Consider the following 21751-nt stretch of genomic DNA (forward strand, 5'->3'; position numbering starts at 1 on the left):
CCGCCATAAGTGCTAATTTGAATAAGCACCTTTATTTTTATTTATTTGCTGATGAGTTCTAGTAATCAGAATAATCCCAATTATCAAACTTTCGAAACAAAAAGTCGGACTATATTATTAGGAAGGAACAATTTTTACAAAACACCGTCTACTTCCTCGGGCCATTGGCCCATTTCCTTGTTCAAGTGATAATTCTTATCCCTTGCCTTTATTTATTATTTAGATTGATGTATTATCGATTGTTGTTGTCTCGATAATTCATTTATTTTTCACATATATTTTGAATAAGGACAGAAAACCGTTTAACTATATAGTTGTGTTTAGTCGATTGCGCATACGTCTATAATAAGACTTAAAAACAACAATCAATGTTTGTTGTAGGTAAAAAGACGAAAAAGGATCAAGTTTTAAAGTAAGTTATCTTATAAATCATTTTTCGATTTATGCACCAATCATGGATTCACTTCGTTAATTGAAATAAATGAAAACTTGGGTTTGTATTACTGTACACATAGATTCGAAAAAGTTGTCAAAAAACAAATATATAACAAATAAATGTTATCAAAGGCAAGATAAGTTACTTTTCTACCAAACTGGATATATTTTTCGTGTTTTTATTCAATGTAACATGTTTATTCCGCTCGAAAACCATACAGTGTTTACCGATGTATTGGAAAATTCAAGATGGCGCCTCCGCCTCACTCCCTCTTTAACACGGTAAGTTTGGGAAAATAAAAAACTAGAAAAAATACTATTAAAAACCCGCCGAATATATGTCAAGAAGCTATGTCACGGTAACATATATTGAGCGAGTTTTTAACAGTATTTTATCCATTTTTTTATTTATAACACCTTTTCCCAAACTTACCGTGTTAAAGAGGGAGTCAGACGCCATCTTGAATTTTCCAATACATCGGTAAACACTGTATGGTTTTCGAGCGGAATAAACATGTTACATTGAATAAAAACACGAAAAATATATCCAGTTTGGTAGAAAAGTAACTTATCTTGCCTTTGATAACATTTGTTATATATTTGTTTTTTGACAACTTTTTCGAATCTATGTGTACAGTAATACAAACCCGAAAACTTTTTTCATAATTTTTGCGGGAAATACGTTGTAGGACAATTGGTTCACGGACATTCATGACGAGGTATTTTTTCAAGGTTTGACATAAATGATTAATAATAATAATAAATTAGACACAAGATTAAACAAGCTTATTTCATAAAAACAAAAACAAAAAAAATGGTAAACTCGCTACCCCCAACCCTAAAAAAAGCAAGATTTTACTTTTTGGGCGATTACACGTGAACACTCTGAAAAACAATTATTTCAAAATTCAGAGCAATAGATCAGTTTCGCATATAAATTTAACGTAAATGATAATCCGTTTCCCGACCATCGCCTAACCGGATAGCGTTTTAAGAACATATAACCAGATTTTTTAAAGGGGGATAACTTATATGGTTTTCATATTTTTTGGGGGGAGGGGGTCATGCTGCAAAGTTACTAATAAAAATAAAATCTTTTCCATCATTTAAAAAAATTAGTTAATACCACAGATAGACCCAGTTGACAACTGCCCCCCCCCCAAAAAAAAAACAACTTTTGTTCTTGGTTCGGGTAACAGTTCTTCCCAGTAAAAAAAAAAAAAAAAACAAATAAAAAAAAAAAAAAAACGGTTACACTAAAGATTTAATTAAAACATTTATATTAGGCTGAGAAGAAAGTTCTTGCAGAATTTTAAATTTTGATTTCACATGATGTATTTTCAAATAAGTTTTCGTTATAATTCCTTTACTTTATATACCACTTTAAAGAACGTTTTATGCTCTATCTAATCGTTTAAGTTACAATTATTTTAAAACAATTATGTCCTCTTTTCGAAACACTGAATACAAGATTGGAAAAAAGCAAATTCGCACAATTTTCTTATTTTCATTCAAGCTAGGCCGAAAAGCTGCTGTAACAGCTTGCGATACCAACAAAGTGTTTTTGGCCCAGGAATGTTAGGAGTTTCTTTGGATGAGAAAAACAAGATGGTGAATACAAAGTCAAGTGTCTGTTAATCATAGTCGGGGGAATTCGATGGCCCAGAAAAGATAACCAAATTATTTGTTTTTGCTCATACGAAATGGCACTTGGAAAGAAAAACCCTTAGTTATGCAAATGAAGAATAAACTCTCCCACATGAATCATGGTGAAAGGTAAGGACCCTCCCACGTGATGAAGATAAACACAACAAACTCTCTTGTTGGGAGTGGAAGATTAATGAAGAAGAAGAAGAAAAGGATCTTTTTTTTTTGAGTTTGAAAATTAAAAAAAAAACTGCCTGAGATTGGTTTTCTGAGAATTATGAAATGGAATTTTGGGTATTAGAGGTGGGGTTAAAGTTCACTTGATTCTCAATATAATGAAAGGCAAAAAGAGTCTCGAGGATTGATTTGCTGGCTGGCATCGAAGAGTATGCATCGTCTTCGGCTCCTACCCAAGGACCAGAAACCTCCCCATAAGAGCTAAGTTAAAAGGCTCTTGGTCCGGACTAGGAAGCTGTCTGAATGAACCTAAGTTGAAGCATCTTGCATCATGAAGCTGTTAAAAATCCAAAGAATTTAACTTTGTACTAAATTTATCCTGAATATTTTTGAATAATTATTTTTGTTTTGATAAGAAAAATGACCACTGGTTTTTCGTTATTTGTTGATTGCCTGTCGAATTGAAGGTGCAGTTGATTTCAGATCTACCCTGGTACCCGGACAGTGAAGACACAGGCCAAGCCATTGTGAGAAGAGAACTCAGCACGAAGTCGAAATGACGTACAGCCAGCTGAAGTAAACAGTATTGCCACACAGACTTAGGATCGTGCACGATTTGTGTGTCCCGAGCATCCGAGTGGTATTTTCCAGTGACCAGTGAGAGTCTGGTTACCCTTGAAGGGTCCACCACTAGACAAAGATAAAGGTGTTGCCACAGGAACTTAGGGTCGGTGCACATTTTCTTGCCCACATGTATGACCTGGCCCCTGCTGGGTTACATTTATAGTCCTGAGAACCAAGATTGCTACAAATGTGACCCAGAGGTGTGGGTTTACAGACCCTGCAGAAGTTAAATGAATTGGGCTATAAAACTCTGCCTCATCCACCATAATTGCCAGACCTCTCACCTACCGCCTACCACTTTTTCAAGCATCTTGACAACTCTCTGCGTGAGAAAGCAATATCAAACATGCCTTCAGCGACTTCATCGTCACCAGAACACAAGATTTTTACGTTACTGGCATAAATCGACTTGTTTTACATTGGCAAAAGTGTGTTGATTATAATGGTGCTTATTTTGATTAATGAATATTTTGTTTATGCATGTTCATGTGAATTTGGAAGTTAAAAACCGCAATAACTTTCTTGTCAACCTGATATGACGTTTAAACGCTATCTGGTAGGTCATTTTACGGTAAATTTATATGTAAAACTAATCTGCCACTCTAAATTTTAAATAAATGTCTTGTCCTTCCCCATCCTGTTTTACAGAATGTAGACTTGAAATCACTTAAAAAAAAATTAGGGGGGGGGGGGCTAGAATAATACCGTAAAAGAATAGTTAATTAATCTTTATATTATTATTAAAAATTGTGTGAACACTTCTGGTGTGTATGTATGTTTCCTGCCACCCTGCGACTTATTTTTTTTTTGGTTACAACAAATTTATTGAAAAAAAAATGCAATAGCATGAAATAAAACTATAATTTCAAAATTCTATTTCAAAAATAATTACTTATAACATTTAATCTACCAACATGCATTTTGGTTTCTTCATAAGACAGCCATGCTAATCTTTTGTTAATAGTTAAAAATAAAGAAAATATACTTTGTGACCCTTTTATACCTAGTTTATATTAAACTAGCGGGAGGGGGGGGGCAGCTTTGCCCGGTCATAAAATATGCTTAAATATGATATTTTAATTTGTCCAGATTTCGTATATATTATTATATAGTTGTGATTTCAAAAGTAAAAAAGAAAGTATTTAAGCATGTGGACCCGATCTTATCCCAGCTGTGCTATTAAAAAAGTGCTCAGCCGAAGTAGCTCCAGTTCTCTCCAAACTCTACAACAAATGCCTTAATGAAGCTTGCTTTCCGGGCTGTTGGAAAACTGCTTCTGTTGTACCAGTATTCAAGAATTCTGGCGAAAGGACAGACCCATCAAATTATCGCCCCATTAGCCTCCTCCCACTTTTTGCCAAAATATTTGAGACCATAATTAACCATGCTCTAGTCCATCATCTTACAGATGCTAAACTACTGACTGACAAACAATATGGATTTAGACAAGCCCGTTCCACAGCAGACATCCTGACTGTGATCTCAGAACGTATATACCATTCACTGGACAAAGCGGGGGAGGGCAGAGCGGTAGCTCTAGATATATCTAACAAGGCTTTTGACAGGGTATGGCATGAGGGTCTCCTCAGGAAAATTAGATCATACGGTATCACTGGTAGAATACTTAACATAATTAAATCCTTCTTGGACAAGAGAAAAATCCAGGTTGTCCTCGACGGTCGTACATCTAAACAATATGATATAAATGCGGGGGTGCCCCAAGGTTCCATCCTTGGACCTCTATTGTTCCTGATATTCATAAATGACCTCCCCAACAAAATTGCCTCTGAGATGGGTATATATGCTGATGACACTACACTCTATGGCAGGCACGACAGGAAGACGAATGAACACATTTCTAAAGAAATGGCAGAAACACTAGAGGAAGACCTCCAATTTGTAGTGGAATGGGGACAAAAGTGGTTGGTCACGTTCAATGCTGCCAAGACTAAACTAGTTTCATTCAATAATTACAAGAAACCCTCTCTACCACCCATAGCAATGGCCAATGACTCTTTATCTGAGAGTCCATCTTTCAAACTCCTTGGCCTAACGTTCACAGGAAACATGAGTTGGAACAATTACATTGAAGGCATTGCCAGGGCCGCTGCAAGAAAGGTGGGCTCTCTCTACCATGCTAGAAAACTACTAACACCTGAAAGTATCCTGTACCTCTATAAGGCCACCATTCGCCCATGTATGGAGTATTGCTGCCACATCTGGGCTGGTGCATCTGCTACTAGTCTCTCGCTCCTTGACAAGGTTCAAAAGAGAGTCGCAAACCTGATAGGCCCTGAACTGGCATCTAAGCTTCAGCCTCTGTCCCATCGACGAAATGTTGCATCCCTCTGCCTTTTCTACAAGTATTTTAGTGGTGAATGCTCTGACGAACTGCAATCACTTGTGCCCCCACTATGTGAGCACCCTCGACAAACCCGACAGGCTGCTAAATCCCACCCCCACACTGTAGAGATTCCTAGATGTAAAAGATCTTTTTACTCCAATAGTTTCTTCCCCAGAACCGCTAGACTCTGGAATTCCATTCCAAGTCCCTGCTTCCCCAACAGTACTGATGTGCAGAAGTTCAAGTGTAACGTGAACCGACATCTTGCTGCCCAAATCCCTACATAGTACCCCAGTAGTTGTTGCTCCATATAGTAGCCCCCTACACCAAAGTGGCAATTTGCCATGTTTGGGGTGAAAAATGTAATAAAAAAAAAAAATAAATAAAAAAAGTGCTATCAGCTGATTATCCCATTGACTACTTCACACTCTTATCCTCGAGTGGCCTCAGGGTTTTGATAAGTGGTGACTATCAGTAATTTCCCCCACTCTTTATTTGTGCCTAAACCTAAGCGTAGATTCTATGAATTAAGCTTCTTTCTTAGAAGTACACACCTGTGGAACGCTCTTCCGTTTTCCTGCTTTCCAGCTGACTACAATATGGTCATCTTCAAGTTCAATGTAAACAAGTTCTTGATGAGCCATTCCCATTAAGTAATCCATTTTACAAAATTTACACTACTAACGACTACTATATTGTCCCACTGACTACTTTACACTCTTTAACTCTTATCCTTGAGTGGCTTCTGGGCCTTGATAAGTGGTAACTTCTTTGTAAAAAAAAATATAATCAAAACTGAAACTCTAGCATTCAAAGCTGGTGACGTTACCACTGTGCGAACGTGACGCACATAAAAACTGATTAAAAATTAAAAATAAACTAAAGTGAATGTACAAAATGTTTAACAACTTTTTTCAATTTTTACCCATTTTTGACCCCTTAAAAATAATTTTAACTGACCGATAAAAAAACAGTCTGTAAAAATCCCATCATTTGAGGCCCCTAGCGCCACTCTACGACTTTTAGTTTCGGAGAAGATAGAATTTGAAAATATGGAGTCAGACCAACAAACAGACAGACAGACATATAGCCGTTTATATATTAGATGTTGGTGTGGTTCTTGGCAAAGCACTAAAAGACACTCTCATCATCCAAAATGGCCTCTACCAAGGCTAGGAAACATGCCACGTACTGGTGACTGCACAATGTGCATTAGGCACACCATATAAGTGGTTAACCTCTTACAAACAAAACGTTTTCATACAAGAAATGAGAATATAAAAGTTATTTTCAGTCATTCTTACAAACAAGTTGTGTAACAGCGCGTATACACAAATGCATCTGAAATGACGTCACTGGTAAAGAAAAAGGCTATAAAAAAGGAAAAAGCACTTTAGAGAGGACGATCACGTTAGAGATGTGGATGACATTAAGGATCATCTTAGGGACGTGGATGACGTCACAGCCATAACGAGAAGTCATATGTGGCGGAAGAATGAGTAAATGAATGTGATTGTTACAATGGGGAAAAAGCGAATAGAATTTATTTCCTATTCTTTGTCTACTTTGCAACTGAGGCTACAACGTGTTGGGTAACATTACAGTTGGGTTAGTAGCCACAAGTCCAATTGTTCATTGTGTGAAAATATGCATATATAAGCAATATACGTATGTGTTTGGCAGCATGGCATTGTGTATATGTGTGTTCAGTTTACCTTATTGTTGTTAAAGCAAATGTGAGTAGCAATTCGTTTCTGTTTGACTGACCATTGCTAGTGTGTAGGAATGTGTGTGCTGGATGAAGAAAGCTGGTGTGTAATTCATTAAATCTCTTTGTTTCTTCTAGCACCGAAAGTGCGGGTTGGAAGGTGAGTGATGTTCTTGGATTGTTCTGGGCAGGCGAAGACTGAAGAAAACAGATTTGGGTGACCAGGTCTTATAGGATTTTCTTAAGTTCACACTGGCTTACTATTTTTGCATGTATGTGTTACGTCTTAGGGGTTTGAAACAATTTTTGTTGGTTGGAAAATATTTTGAGTTCACGTTTCTGTGAAAACTTACTTGCTTTGGAAAGTGAGGAAGAAAGCAAATCAAATGAAGCAGAGAAGGAAAGAGTGTAGCAATCAGAGCCATTTGTTTTTTTGCGTTTGTAGGAATCACTTTGCAATTAAATCATCAAAAACCTTTGAAATTTTAAATGAATTCAAATTATTGAATAGAAAGTCATCTTTGGCTTTAAAATTCTTAGCAAATTTTCACATTAAAAAGCTATTTGCATGCAACAATTTTATAAATCAAGATTAAAAGTTTTTACAGTTTTAGCCTATTAGTTAAAATGTATGAGAAAAAAGTCTTAGAGAAATAGTGTTGATAAACTCAGCTTTAAATATAATAATGGCCCCTTTGTGTCATCTGTAACTATTTGATTCTCTTTGAGTCATCTGTAACTATAAAAGTTTGATTTATACAAATAATTTTTTGTGGGGAACTTAAACAAAAATTAATTTTTTACTTTTTTATGGAGCAGAAATTATGATGAACTCTTTTAATTGCTTCTTTTTTTTTTCTTCAGGTTATATAAACAACAATTTTCTTCTACGAACAGATTTTTGCTGTGTCAATATTGGAAATCAAGAAAGTAAGATGAAGCAACAATTACAGTTTGCATTAAAAATTAATAAAAAAACATGTAGAAGGGGACAGGTGTTTGATTGGCTGATACTTTAAAGCATTTGATTGGCTGATACTTCAAAGCATTTGATTGGTTGATACTTCAAAGCATTTGATTGGATAATACATCAAAGCATTTGATTGGATAATACATTAAAGCATTGCATTGGCTGATACTTCAAGGCATTTGATTGGAATAGATGATACTTAAAAGTCTACAGATTACAAAGTTTAATTATCTCAATAATTTAATGTAGACAAAATCCTAAAAAACATTCACTTAAAGTAAAGAGTTTTCAAAACTAACACAAGGAATCTTTAGTCCAGTTTAACAGTTAATACATGGAAAGGAGCCATGAAACTGATAAAGTCCATGATACAAGTTTACCAACAAAAACTAAACAGAAATGTGACATTCAAACGTGCAGTACTAAAAAAGACTTTTACTGCAGAAGGTGTAAACACGGCTTTTCTGATAAAGTTAACTATGAACACCATATAATTATACACAACAGCAAAACCCCTTTCCACTGCGAGACATGCCGATTACGATTTTCGAAAAAGTCAAACCTCATTATTCATGCGCGAACACACATTGTTAAGAAAAAATTTGTGTGTGATACATGTGCTGCAGAATTTGTGAATAGTTCGCACCTGAAACGACATATACGCATACACACGGGTGAGAAACCTTTCCAATGCGATACGTGCGGGTCAAAGTTCACACAGAATTCTCATCTGAAATCGCACGTTAAAAAACACGCGGATGAAAAAACTTTTGTCTGTGAAGTTTGTGCGGCAACATTTGCTAAAAGTTCCGAACTTAAAAGTCATCTAAGAACGCATAGTTGTGAAAAAAAATCTTTCACCTGTGAAATGTGCGAGTCAAAATTTTCAAAAGTCTCACATCTCAAGCGACATGAACGTAAACATAGTGGGGAAAAACATTTCGGTTGTGATATTTGTTCGGCGAGATTCTCGGAGAATTACCAACTGAAACGGCATGCGCGGAGGCACACGGAAGAAAAACTGTTCCACTGCGACATTTGTGGGTCGCGGTTTTTGGAGCGTTTATATTTGAAGAGGCATATGCAACGGCATACGAATGAGAAACCATTCGCCTGCAGCGTCTGCAGTTCCAAATTTTCACAAAAGGCCTATCTTAAGAGTCACATGGTGATCCATTGCGGAGAAAAACGTTACCAGTGTGAGAAATGTGACTCCAAGTTTTCTCGGAGTCAACATCTTAAGCGGCACATGTACGTTCACACGGGGGAGAAGTCGTTTCACTGTGATAAATGTGCATCCAAGTTTTCAAGTAGCTCGAATCTTAAGGCTCATATGCGAACACATAGTGGAGAAAAGCCGTTTGAATGCGATGTTTGTAAATCAAAGTTTTCAGAGAATTCAAGCCTTAAAACGCATATGAGAACACATACTGGAGAGAAACCATTCCGTTGTTCGATTTGCGGATCTAATTTTTCCAAGAATTCCAATCTGAAAAGTCACTTCCGGAAACACACCGGTGAAAAGCCGTTCCGTTGTGAAATTTGTCAAGCAGATTTCTCACAAAGTTCCAGCCTCAAACGACACACGCGGACACACACTGGCGAGAAATCGTTTCGTTGCGAAATTTGTCAAACAAGTTTTGCAGAGAATTCAACGCTCAAAGACCACATGCAAACACACACGGGCTTGAAACCGTTCCGCTGCGACATTTGCTCGTCCAATTTTTCGCGCAAGTCGAGTCTAAAAAGCCACATGAGAACTCACACTGGAGAAAAACCATATCGTTGTATGATTTGCGGCTTCGACTTTTCACACAGTTCGAATCTGAAAAAGCACGAACGAACGCACACAAATACAAATCTTTTTCACTGTGATATTTGCGGGTCAGACTTTTCAGAAAACTCATCCTTCAAGGATCATATGCAAATGCACGTGACTATGAAACCTTTTCCGCCACTTTTTATTTAAATACGACCATCACATGTATCTTTCTATCAAACAACGGATGAAAGCAGTGTTTGTATTATTTGGATTCTTCGGACAACTGTTCTTATCTTGAGTGTTTACAATGTTTTGGTCAATGTGATATCCGACCTTCTTCAGGTGTATCTTTCTGTTGAACTCGGAATGAGAGCAATGTTCATTCTATTTGAACTAGTTCTCATCTTGAGTGTTATTTTCATATTTTGGTTGATGTAATATCTGACCTTTAAGTGTACCTCCTAAAATTCAGGAATCTTTTTATCGAACAGAAGCCTTTATTTAAATCTATGGAGGTAGCATACTGTCGTTTTATCAGTTCTAAATAATTCACAATTATATTTTTAGTGTTGCCCTGCTCTGAGAATTGAACCTTCAACCTACACAAGTGTAACTTACAACTGAATTTTATCCATTACGCCACATGTCTTATTTCTCAATAGATTCTTCTGATGTGAATTTATCCTGAATTGGGGATTTTATACATTGTGATATATTGGTTTGTAAATCTCTCCAAAAGATGACATTTTTATATTTTACTATTATAGTCTAAACCTTCAAAATATAAATGATTTGGACTGTAATCTCTGATGTCAGTTTTTACCTAAAATTTTAAGCTATTACTAGAAATGAGCAGTGAAAGTAATTTATTTTTTTGATCAACCTGAGCATTGAGATAGGCTGAGGTTCTTTAAATAACAAATATGGAGGACCCAGTTAACATCCTCTAACTGTTAGTCTTTCTTATTTGATGTAATGGAATACAAGGGATCAATGTGTGATAGTTTACTATTATTTCTCCATATAAGATAAACACTATTCCAGTGACAGGATCACAGGTAAAATAATTTGGGGTCTGGTGTTGCCACATCAACAAAATCATGAAAAAACATCAAATATAAAAACTATGTGGATTAGAAGAAAGAGGCTCCTTTGGTAACAAACATGGGAGACCTGTGCAGCATCCTGGTAGCAGCATACGACAGACCAAATACAGGTAAATAAGTATGATCAGCACAAAACAAAGATCGTTCAGAGGAAGAAATGGAACAGAAAGGAAATTAGACAAGTAATGAAGTTCTATTGCAAAAGAAACGCAGTTTTATTTTTTATAGACTTATTTTAAACTTTATTTGATGTACTCATCTAAACATTTTATTATTGAATTCCTCTGAATATTATCAGTTAAGTAAAAGATTTGCAAAAAACAACTATTTAATGATTATATGAAGAATCCATTCGCAATTTTAATTTAACATAAACTGGCTGTTCCAACTGATCATTGCTTGGTAATGTTTTTACTTAAAATTTATTTATTTTAAACTATATCGCACACGCCTCAAAATTTATTTATTTTAAACTATATCGCACACCTCTCAAAATAATTTATTTTAAACTATATCGCACACCCCTCAAAATAATTTATTTTAAACTATATCGCACACACGCCTCAAAATAAATTATTTTTTGTTCAAGCAAGAGTTACATCCCTTTTCTTTTAAAGATGGCATCTGCAGGAAAATAATTCCAATCCAGTTTAAGTATTTTCTGGAAGGAATTAAATTGAATTATGTGTTATTGTTCTTAATGACATGCAGCAATGATCCATCAAAAGAACTGATGAACCAGAATCAAATATTGATTTTGGAGAAAGAAAGCTATCGATGGCAAAGAAATGAGAAATAGACTGATTTTATTTTATATATTACACATTACACTAGCTGTACTGATCAGGTGTTTCCCAGAATTCATTATGTTCAAATTTGTTCTATATGTATGCCTTTTTTTGTTAGATAGAGTATTTAAGCCCAAAAAAGCAAATATGGAACTTTCATTTTTAATAAAAGATTAAGAGTTATTCCTTTTAGCTGATTTTTCTTTTTAGGTGTTTATTCAAGAAAGTCTCCATATTTGCAACCTGCTGAACCAGATTATGTATCTTTTTAAAATAAATTGTATCAAAGTATATCAGTTTATTGCCAATAACATGGTATAACAATAATAAATGAAAATTTGCTAGTCAGATTCAAAGTTTAATTTGTCAGTTTAAGCACTACTGAGATTCAAGTTTGAAGTTTATATGTATTAGATAAGATCCCCTTGGGCCATTTCTATTAGGGGGGGGTTAATCCTTGTACTTTTACAAAGTTATTTTTCTTCAAATGTCCCTTTTCTCTTTTTTTTTATATGTTAAAATGCTTTTTGATAGGAAGCTGTTGACATTAGGTTTGAATACGATCAAGTTGTAATCTATGAGGAAGCAGTCCTGCAGCAATGTTCTGCATAGACAGGAAACTCTGTCCATGAGAATTCGCCATGATACTAAACACATTAAGGAAGACAGGAAAATGTTTTTCATTATGGATGAGTTCTTACAGTGAATGTTCTATAATGAACCAGAGATTGGAGCCCAGTCGAATACCTTCCAGGGAAATAATAATTGATTAAAGAGAGACTAGCAATGTCTCTTCTGTGAGAAAGGGGTGGTAATGATTAGAAGATCATTCACCTTTTACATGCAAACTATAAAACACAAATAACCACTGGGGGTGGGGAATTTTATATCGTAACATTGCAAACCAACCTCTTCCCCAGCTAAACATTATATATATATATTTTTTTCAAAATATTTTTATGATCAGAAAATTTTCTGCTTAATTGATAGTATTTAAAAAAATCAAAGGAGAATTAATAAAAAAAAATGTTTTATGTGTAATGGTTGGAGGGGTACTTCTGCATTATATATGTCTGCTGAAAATTGATTTTAATTTTATTTATCTATCCACATGTCTATAACAAAGGATAAGGGTGTTGAGCAACAATCAGTTCTAACTGACAATGCTCTGGAGATTGAAGGTTCAATCCTTACTATAGGTAATAAAAACTAATAAGAAAATAATAAAATAACACCATCTTGTCATGACTGACGAAACGAGAACTATCTACCCTTATGGATTAAATAAAGGATTCAGTCTACTACTAGTCTCTCTTAATCGCACATTTAGGCTGATGGATCTAACACTAGTCTCTCACTCCGACAAGGTCCAAAAAAGAGCCTCCAATCTAATAGGCCCTTTACTATCAACCAAGCTCCAATCTCTGTTTCATCACTGCAATGTTGCACCCCTGTGTCTGTTTTACAAATACTTTAATGGAATGTGCTCTGATGAACTTGTAGCACTTGTACCCCCTCCACATACATACACCTGACTAACAAGCACCACCTCTTCTTCACTGTTGAGATTCCTAGATGCTGGGAAGCCATCTACTCTAATAAGTTTCTTCCCATAGACTACTAGACTGTGGAATTCCCTCCATTTCCTGCTTCCCTAACTGTACTAATCTGCAGAAGTTTAAATGTAATATGAACAGACATTTTTTTTTTGCTCAACTTCCCACAGTCCCCTGTTAGGTACAATCCCATGTAGTAGCCCCTTACATTTCAAGTGGCAATATGCCTTATTTGGGGTGAACAAAAGTAAATAAATAACATTTTTAAAAGTTTGAAATTCCACATAGGTTTTCAAGTTTAACAAAGATTCCAAGAATCAAAAGATACATCTGAAGGAGGTTACATCAGTTGTTGTGAAAAAAAAAACGGGGATTTAGCAAAGAAGCCAACAAAAAAGGGGTCAAATTAAAAAATATAACAAATAAATGTTACCAAAGGCAAGATAAGTTACTCTTCTACCTAGCTGGATAATTTTGCATGTTTTAACACACTTTAAGCTTTTATTTAGTTTGTAAAATAAAAAGTACCGAGTCGTTAAGTTAACCTGACAATCATGGTGAAGACACCATCTTCAGAATGTCAATGAAGGCTCAAATATCCCAAAATAAATAAAATGCTGGTAGAAATCCACCATATAAGTTTCATGAAATGTTAGTGACACTTATTGGGTGGATTTCTATCAGTATTTTATTTATTTATTTTATTTATTTTGGAATATTTGAATCCTTATTGACATTCCGAAGACGGTGTGTTTTTGTCTACCGTGATGATAGTCGGTTTAACTTACCGACTCGATACTGTTTATATATTATTTTTTAATTGGAATTCATTATTGAGATGAGTATTGTTTATATTTATTTATTGCGGACTATTATTCTCATCTTTTATTAGTTGTTGTTTCGGACAACTATTCCTCTGGCCTTCGTCAGGTGGTAACCGCAACGGATAGGAACTTTGAATTTCCTAACTGTATTCTCAGCAATCATTGCCATCCGTAGTTGTTGTGAGTGCTGAGAATACAGTTAGGAGATTCAAAGTTCCTATCCGTTGCGGTTACCACCTGACGAAGGCCAAAGAAATAGTTGTCCGAAACGTTGTGAAACAACAACTAATAAAAGATGAGAATAATAGTCTGCAATAAATAAATATTGATACTGTTTGTTTTGCAAACTGAATAAAACCTTTAAAATGAATTAAAAACACAAAATTATCCAAATAGAAGAGTAACTTATCTTGCCTTTGGTGACATTTATTTGTTTTTTAATTTGACCCTTTTTTCATTTGTTGGCTTCTCTGCTAAATACCTAAAAATGGTATTAACCCAGTTGAGAATAATAGTTTGAATAATTGAAATTTTATTAATTTTCATATATTTCCTATATATTATTTATTTAAATATTTCAGATATTTGCCTTGTTTAAATTGGATGCATAAATAATAATAATGAAATAAGAAAATTGAAAGAATGATGCAATGAATGTGTGAGTCTTAAAGACGGGCTTAGATGTGATGACCTCAGAGGAAGATTAAATCTGGACAGTGTTGGGACGTGTGTGCAGAATAAGAGACTTTGATTGTATGTTGAAAGAATGGATGAGAATTTTTGGCATTAGGGTGTGTAGAACAGTTGAAGTAGTAGGGTCATATGGCAGGCCAAGGAAAATATTGAAAGAAGTGATAAAGGTGAAATTAAAAGATAGAAGAGTAAACAGACTTGGCCAGAGATAGGTTAGTTTGGAAGTCAATTTCTAAAAACCATCTAACACATATAAAATAAAATTAAAATAAATAAATATATAAAATGAATATTAAATTGATGATGATGATGATGATTACGACGACACATATTCTGTGAATATCAAGTGTTTTTGAAAAAGTTTAAAATAATTCAAATTTTTGTTAAATAAACCATGATATATTATAAATTCGGTTGTTGTTTTTTTTCTTGTCTATGTGCCTTTCCAACAAAGAATATGGATATTAACTATATTTAATTCAGAAACAAGACTTTTTGGATGAATATACGAGGGGCGTGCAATAAATAATGCCCCCGACTCACTTCCAGTTGTCTGATCTAGCTGAAATTTTGCATGTGCAATGATTTATATCGCTACAGGTTATGTGGCAAATTACAGCTTTAAACTAATAGTGGTTTCTATTTTACAGATGTTTGAACTGAGTCAGGCGTGACATGGAGCCTGTTGAATGTCGAGCAGTGATTCGGTTTTTGTATTTGAAAGGACGCACACCACAGGAGACTTTTGATGAAATGGAAGAAACTTATGGTGATAATGCCCCATCATATGACCTTGTAAAATGCTGGCATCGTGAATTCAAACATGGCTGGAAGTCTGTGGAAACAGCTCCCAGACGTAGTCGTTCCCCCCTTCTGCCATTGATGAGGTATCTGTCCGTCAAGTTGAGGCTACCATTTTGGAAGATCGGCGTATTACTATTCGCCAAATAGCCCAAGATATCAAGATTAGTACAGGGTCTGTGGAAACTATCATTCATGACCATTTGCATATGCATAAGGTGTCTGCCAGATGGATTCCCAGGTTGCTCACACCATTCCAGAAGTGCTCGAGGATGAATTGGGAGACGTGCCAAGAAGATGAGTCAAAGTTTTTAAAAAAACTGATTACACAGGATGAGACCTGGGTCCATCACTATGATCCAGAGACCAAAGCCCAGTCAATGCAGTGGAAGCACTTGGACTCACCACCTCCAAAGAAGGCAAGGGTGCAGCCTTCCGCTGGCAAGGTCATGCTCACAGTCTTCTGGGACCAGGACGGAGTAGTGATGACAGATTTTCTGGTAAAGGGTACCACAATTACAGGAGCCTATTATGCTTCACTTTTGGGGAAATTAAGGGAAGCTATCAAAATTAAGAGGCGGGGCAAGATTAGCAAAGGTACCCTCCTTCTGCGGTTCACAACTCGCATGTCGCCAGATCAGAAGCACGGACATGTGGTTATGAAATCCTTCCCCATCCTCCCAACTCTCCTGACCTTGCACCCTCTGAATTTCACCTCTTCCCAGCCATGAAGTTGTTTTTGAAAGGAAAGCATTTCCCAGATGATGCATCCTTGATTTCTGAAGTCACGTCGTGGTTGGAGGACCAACCTGGAGTGTTCTACAAAAACGGTCTCCAGAGCTGCATCAAATGATGGGAGAAATGCATAAGTCTGGGTGGTTCCTATGTAGAGAAAGACTAATAACTGTGCCATGTTTCGTTGCTCTACTTCTATGGGAAGTGGATCAGGGGCATTACTTATTGCACGCCCCTCGTATACAGATCAAGTACTTTTTTGAGTGTATATAAAGATTCCATCTTCAGAGTTTCTAAATATTTCAAAATGCATATAAATTGTTATGGTGTTTAGGTTGAGTAGAAATGTATTCAAATTTGGACAATCAACATTATCCTGTGTAAATTAATTACTATTTAAATTTCATTACCATCGGAGATAACATTTTTCTGGGGGTTCATGCCTTTTATTTTGAAATTTTCATGCACACCATTAGATTCCTTATCAAACATGGCACCTGATTAGCTACTTTGAACACTATTTGCTGCAGCTATATTCATTTCTTTAGACAAACTTCCTCATTTATCCACATATATATAAAATGAACTCATGTTTTCCCCTATGATTTTGACCTGAATAGGATTAAAAATCAAGATATTTCATGCAAATGTAATATGCACAAACTGCAGCACAATATCTGAGGTGTGTTATAGGCATATTACCTCTCCACTTCCTCAATAATTGTAGATTCCTATATTTTTTCTGCTGAGAGTTCCCTGCCAAAATCAGTTAAAATCACTGGAAGTAGTAAAATCTTTTCTCTCTAATTAATTCCTCTTTCCCCCACCACTCATTTACACCATTGTGTGATCGTTCATAAGGGACAGTTACGAATGAACGCTGGTTTCGTTTTTTTGTACTTCGTAGTTGCTTAAAACAACTGGAATGGAGTTTCACCGTGCCTTTCCGTTCTATGCTCCCTATTGGGTGAAATGCACCACGGAATTAACCGATAGCGACATTCCCACAAACATTAATTCTTATCCCACGCTTATTTTACGTTGCTTAATTACCATTTTTCCCCAACATTTTACACTAAAAAAAAAAAAAAAAAAAAAAAAAAGATTCTTTCCAGTTTTTTTTTTTTAGAAAATAAACATGATACATAATTTCTGTTTTATTTCGTTTTGTACTTCTTTAAAAAAACTGGAATGGAATTTTAATGTTCCTTTTCGTTCTACGCTATCTACTGGGTGAAACGCACCCTGGACTTAACCGAAACGAAAGGTTATTTATGCCATTTTTTTTTTTTCGCTTTTCGCTGTGCCTCTTTGTTTTTATTTTTCCAACCACGTTCATCATTTTTTCCCTTATTTTTGCTTTTTGTTTTCCCGATTTCTTTTTTAAAGAAGTTTTACATTTGTTCGATGTTTTTTTTCTGTTTTCGTTTTTCCGATTTTAGGAAGTTTAACATCGCTTTTTTTTTTTTAAATATTGAAACAGGGTTAGTACTGCACATATTCTTTACTTTACCACACACACACCTACAAACACCCGGCAAACGCCAGGTACCTCTGCTAGTATATAGATATAATAATTTTTATTGAGAATAGACAAATAAACTTTCTCTTTATATATATATATATATTGATATAGCAAATGATTTCTTTAAAGAATTTCTGATGCTAGCAATGGTCAGGTCTATCCAAAACATCAATTTTATAATTATGGTAAAAAGTAGCACTGAATAAACAATAAATCTAAGCATGACACGTTTATTATAAGCATCATGGTGTAGTAGTATTGTATGGGCTAGATGTTTATACTGCTATTTTTTAGCCAGTCTGAGAAATTGTCTTCAGATAGATCGGCTGTCGCATGCCTTCTCCCTAATATTAAGTGTGATTGATGGTCGGTTTGTTCATACGAATGAGTAGGGCTTCAATGATTGGGAGGCACAGATTACAATGTAAGATGGCTAAAAGGGTGGTGGTTTTAATTAATATGGCCCTAAATTCGTTTTTAGGGGTGTCATGTGCTGCAAAATGTTGATAAATGGAGTTGTTTGGGGAAGATAGGTGATATGTCACATTTAAGTGCTTTTAATAGACTTTTAAACGATTTTAATCGACTTTTCAATAAATTCAACAAACGCAATTTTAATTCATCACTCGCCTAAAGACGACTCAGGGAAGTTGAAAACATTTGCAACTATTGGCAAATTTCTTTTTATACTTGAACAAAACGTTCGAACATTGGCCTGCCGGAAGGAAAAAATGGATTGCAAGAAAAACAAATAGGAATTTTCCCTGTTGTTCAACAAAACACACGCACACACACACACACATATATATAAAATAATAAATATTTAAAAAGAGATTTATCTAAACACTTTACTGCAGCTTCATGGTAAATCCAATAGTCAAAAGTGCATTTCTATCCAACATGTCTGTATACATTTGAATGCAAGCTCAACTATGAAAGATATTACCAAATTTGTCAGTTTGTAGTAAATTTGATAAATGCTGTATGCAAAAGTGCTTAATACCATAATTAAAGACATATGTCATGATTTCGGTCTTACCATCTCTTAAGAGCCAAATGGTTTTCTATACTAAGTGTTACGGACCGGTATGAAGATGAGTCAGGGTGGATGTCCCCTGGTAAGAATCTTATGACTCTAGGTCAGCGCTTCACCCTACGTTGTCCGTAACACAATATAAAAATAAAAATAAAATAATGGCAAATAATGTGTCGTCCACGATTTGTGACCTATTTTACACGTAGTCTGAGGTTCTCATTAGCACATTTTGTTCCGAACGATTAAAACTCAAAGCAAGAATGACACAACGCTAAATTCTTAAAACACAAATTTTATTCAACATCCTTAAATTTAATATCACACCGCAATAGGTTGGGGTGAGGTCGGATGATAAAAAAAAAACATCATAAAAGAAAGAAAAGAAAACAAGGTGACAAACAAAAAAATAATATCAGAGAAAATGTATATACCATTTCCATTATGGTATGGCAGTTTGGCCAAGGACAAGGAGCGGGGATATCGGGATGGGGAAGTCATAATAGTCACTTAACTTTATCCAATTGGACTTTCGTGTTTCATAATGTCTCCACAAAGTTCATTATTCGCAAGATTTTTTCTATTTGGTTTCTTTTTGGATGGGGACACCTGTCGACATGACGATATTTTTGTTCATTGCAACCCTCTTCTTATTCATCTTTAATATCTTCACCGTGCACTTTCTATGATATCCATTCTCAGCCGAAAGAATTCAACTCCTGTTTATTTCAGGGAAATCTGTTTACGCTGCGCTTTGGGCATTCCTGAGCACCACCGGCTCATAACGAGTTTTTTTTTTTATTCATTATTCGCTCAAACGTAAACAAAACAACTGGTCCATTTGATACCGTTCACTGCTCTGCCCAGTCTCTTTTTCTTTTGTATCTTTTTTTCTTGCCTCTCAATTTTTTTATACGAACGCTATCGTTTTTCACCGTTGACAAAACGTTCAGTTCAAAAACTGCTTTCTTTATTCGTCCGCGTCGATTTCGCTTTTTCTTTCTCTCCCTTTCCCTTTTCATCAGCTTTGCTGACAGTGGGCTCTCTCGCGCATTGCATTTTCAGAGGGAGTGAGGGAGGGGTGTGTGTGTACGCCTCGAATGCTAGTGCGTTTTCTTATTTGTTATTATTATTTATTATTTTTTTTTATTGAATTTAAATTCACGCTCGCCGAAGGCGAGGGGAGGGTGTGCATGCTTTCATATTTATATTTGAATTTAAATTCACCGTTCGCCATAGGCGTTCCCTAAGAGATAAAAAAAAAAAAAAAACTATTTCTTATTCCATTATGATTATTTCTTAATTTATCAACCGATATCAACCAGCCTCTCTACCAATATAACATAAGCCAGAACTGATTATGTAAAATTAAATATTTCCTCATTGATATTCATTGTGCATTGATTTGTTAAAACAAAGTAACAATTCAGAGCTGATAGAAGATAAGCAAATATTAGGGGCTGGGGAGGGAAGCTTTCTTGAAGGCAGGGTGCCTATTCCAGTTTTCAACAAACGATATAGATGCATACTCTTTTTTTTTATTGATGCAGTTGAAGAAAAAATTGTTTTACTTTCATTTTTTTTAATCTTTGCATCTCATACTCAGGTTAGACATTTTGTGAATAATTTATAACTTCTCACGTATATTGCCATTTTACTTGTACCACTGATAAGAATAGGTCATTGTCAACTGATCCACTCCACATCATAAGCAGCTTTGGGCCATTAACATCAAAGCAGGAGACACACTTTGGAGCATGACACATGTTGATGTCAATGACCCAATTTGCAATATGATGAATATACAAAACATTTTTGTTTATGTGTGAACGTTTTTCCACTGATTGTTTATGTGTGAACGTTTTACCACTGATTGTTTATGTGTGAACGTTTTTCCACTGATTGTTTATGTGTGAACGTTTTTCCACTGATTGTTTATGTGTGAACGTTTTTCCACTGATTGTTTATGTGTGAACGTTTTTCCACTGATTGTTTATGTGTGAACGTTTTTCCACTGATTGTTTATGTGTGAACGTTTTTCCACTGATTGTTTATGTGTGAACGTTTTTCCACTGATTGTTTATGTGTGAACGTTTTTCCACATTAGTACATTTGTAGCATTTAATAAAAGCAACTATAATAGCGAAATTCGGAAAATGAAGATATTGAAAAACAAAACAAAGGTATTTAGTGACTTTTGGTGTCAATTTCAACTAAAAGCAATGATAGTTAATTAATTGGCATATCAGAAGTACTGCATTATTCAAAAAAATAATATGAGTACATAAAAACCCTCACCATATATCTTTGTGAAGATGTGACTTGATAACAAGGGAAGTAACTCAGTTATGCTAAAAACAAGGTAAAACAATTTATTTAAAGAATTGGCAATAGTTATAGAATATTTTCCTCCCCTTTGAAACTCTCCATTTTTCATAATTTTTGATACATTCATTACTGTAACATGACAATTAAGTAGAGACCATTGGTTTACCTTGAAATTCAATATTAAAAAGTTTGTATTTCGCTATTATTGTGTAGTTGCACCAAAGTAACTAATAACGTTGTTTGGGGTTTCTTTATTCTTCATTTGCCTGAATCCGTTCATAGACTGTCACATCTGAAGATTATGTGTGTTCATGTATACCACTGAACAACGTTTTGTTTTTCAATTGATTTGTTCAGAAACTGTCAAAAAGAAAAACAAATTTGCAACAAGATCCAAGCAAGGTTTTGGGAAAGAAAATGCTGAACAAGAATCTTCACTTTTCCTTATACAAGGGCCAACTACTCATCAACAAAACTCCAAGAGAACCGTCTTATGAAAACCAAGAAACTTCCCAATGACATTTAACACCAAATTGAGTTGAGAGTGCTCTGATTCTTCTCAGTAGCAGTTGCTTACAGTTTGTATGACAGCTGTTGCATCATGAAGATGAAGTTTCCTCAAATTGCGATGAATTCTGGGTGTTTTTACAAAGGTCACATTACGATGCCATGTTGTCTTAAGGAGAATTGCTTCC

The 21751-nt window shown here is 35.2% G+C and overlaps 1 protein-coding gene across 1 annotated transcript; it reads left to right on the forward strand.

Moving 5' to 3' along the window:
* Positions 1–85: 85 nt before the first annotated feature.
* On the forward strand, positions 86–15043 carry LOC145242496 (uncharacterized). Its single transcript, XM_080105558.1, has 2 exons — positions 86–412; positions 7800–15043. Exon 2 carries the CDS (start codon positions 8240–8242, stop codon positions 9872–9874), a length of 1635 nt encoding a protein of 544 aa, XP_079961684.1. The 5' UTR covers positions 86–412; positions 7800–8239; the 3' UTR covers positions 9875–15043.
* The last annotated feature ends 6708 nt before the right edge of the window (positions 15044–21751 follow it).

This window comes from Euprymna scolopes, chromosome 21 (genome assembly GCF_053919585.1).
Source record: "Euprymna scolopes isolate OS-2025 chromosome 21, ASM5391958v1, whole genome shotgun sequence".
In the NCBI taxonomy this organism is placed as follows: Eukaryota; Metazoa; Mollusca; class Cephalopoda; order Sepiida; family Sepiolidae; genus Euprymna; species Euprymna scolopes.

What these genes read in the sequence shown, in the direction of transcription:
- LOC145242496 (XM_080105558.1), top strand. Translation starts at nt 8,240, where the DNA reads ATGGAAAGGAGCCATGAAACTGATAAAGTCCATGATACAAGTTTACCA.